At 59.8% G+C, this 1,720-nt stretch overlaps 1 protein-coding gene across 1 annotated transcript in view; it reads right to left on the bottom strand.

The window, feature by feature from the left end:
• The window catches only part of EMH_0010310 (uncharacterized protein), a gene marked incomplete at both ends in the record, with an annotated part of 3,919 nt that overhangs the window by 2,021 nt on the left and 178 nt on the right, over positions 1 to 1,720 (bottom strand). Inside the window, 2 exons of the mRNA XM_013498912.1 lie at positions 3 to 494; positions 632 to 1,720. Of these exons, the coding sequence (XP_013354366.1) occupies positions 3 to 494; positions 632 to 1,720 (1,581 nt within the window). The remainder of the gene's footprint in view (positions 1 to 2; positions 495 to 631) is intronic.

Raw genomic sequence — 1,720 nt, 5'->3', positions numbered from 1 at the left:
GTTGTGCTGTTGTTGCTGCTGCTGCTCTTGCTTCTGCTGCTGCTGTTGCTGCTGCTCCTGCTGCTGCTGCACATCAACCTGCATTTCATCTTCTGCGGGCTGTGCCTGCACCCGTTCCTCTTGGTGTTCGTTTTGTTCTTGTTTTTGGAGTTGTTCGTGCTGCTGCTGCTGCTGCTGCTGCTGCTGTTGCTGCTGCAGTTGGTGCTGGGCCAGCAGCAGCTGCTGCCGCTGCTGCAGCACACCGCCAAGGGTCTTGCTGACGAGTGCAGCAAGGGGCTGACAGCTGCGGGGGTGCAGCGGCATGAATCTTGCTGCTGCTGCTTCAAGCGAGATCCCGAGAGCCTCTAGGACTTGGGTTTCGCTTACCATTGCTTCTCCTGCTCCTGCTGCTGCTGCTGCTGCTGCTGCTGCTGCTGGTTCTGCTGCTGCTGTGGGGGCCAGACACCCCGTTACTGTACAGCGAGCCCGCCGCCGGCACCGCGTTGTCAATACACCTGAACGAAGCAAAGCCCACGCTCTAACCAGCTGCAGCAGCAGCAGCAGCAGCAGCAACAGCAGCAGCAGCAGCAACAGCAGCAGCTCCAGCAGCAGCAGCAGCAGCATCAGCAGCAGGTGTAGTTTTATATCTTACCTGCAGCCTCAATGGCAGCACGAAGAGCTGCTTCTGAGGTGAATACAAAGGGGCCAGATAGAAAGACAGTAGCAGCAGCTGTACATACACCCCAGGAGGATTTGTTTGTTTGTGGCATCTCTGCTAGCAGCTGCTGCAGCGAGAAAGAAGAAAAAGAAGAAGGAAGCAGCAGAGAAGAAAGGTTATCTAGCCACTGACGGCTTGCTGCTGCTGCTGCGTGCTGCTGCTGCAGCACACGCACACGCTCCTGCTGCTCCTGCTCTTGCTGCTGCTGCTGCCGCTGCTGACGCCGCAGCATCGCCTCCTTCTGCTTAGCTGTTAGTACCCCTCTTGGGGGGCCCCCCCGGGATGCCTGAATGCTGCTGCTGCTGCTGCTGCTGCTGCTGTTGCTGCTGCTGTTGTTGCTTGGGGGCGAGCTGCTAGAACTTGCCACAGACTTCGTTCTCCTGTCTCGGGGTGAAGCTCGCGGCGCTGCTGCTGCTGCTGCTGCTGCAGGTGCTGCTGCAGTTGCTGCTGCTGCTGCTGCTTTGCGGGGGCCCCCGAAGATATGGCTCCAGGGGCCCGTCAGCCCCTTTGCTTCTTCCAGTTGCTGCCGGGGGGCCCCTCCACGTCTTTCTTGCCGCTCTTGCCGTTGCTGCTGCTGCTGCTGTTGCTGCTGTTGCTGCTGCTGCTGCTGCTGCTGCTGCTGCTGCTCACCGTCGTCGTCTACGTCGATGGCCTCAATAGCCTCAACCTCGTCAATAGGCGGAGGCCGCTTGTGGTGTTGTCTTTCATCCTCCCCTTTCTCAGCAGCAGCAGCAGCAGCAGCAGCACAAGGAGTAGCAGCAGCAGCAGCAGCAGCAGCAGCAGCGTTCCGGGCCTGCATGAGCCTGCGGCTTCTCTTGAGGCCTGGGCCATTCGCTTCGCCCGAAGCTGATGCATCTGTTGCTGCTGCTGCTGCTGCAGCTGCAGCAGCAGCAGCAGATGAATCATCACGGCTGCTGCACTGAGCACCAGGAGCAGCAGCAGCAGCAGCAGCAGACACCTGCTGCGTGCGGCTTTTCCTTTTGCTCCTGGGAGGGGTTGCCATTACAGCCTCGCATGCATCTG

The sequence above is a fragment of the Eimeria mitis genome, genomic scaffold (genome assembly GCF_000499745.2).
Source record: "Eimeria mitis Houghton genomic scaffold, Emh_scaff382, whole genome shotgun sequence".
Lineage (NCBI taxonomy): Eukaryota > Apicomplexa > Conoidasida > Eucoccidiorida > Eimeriidae > Eimeria > Eimeria mitis.
This window is presented reverse-complemented; position numbering and strand designations above follow the sequence as displayed.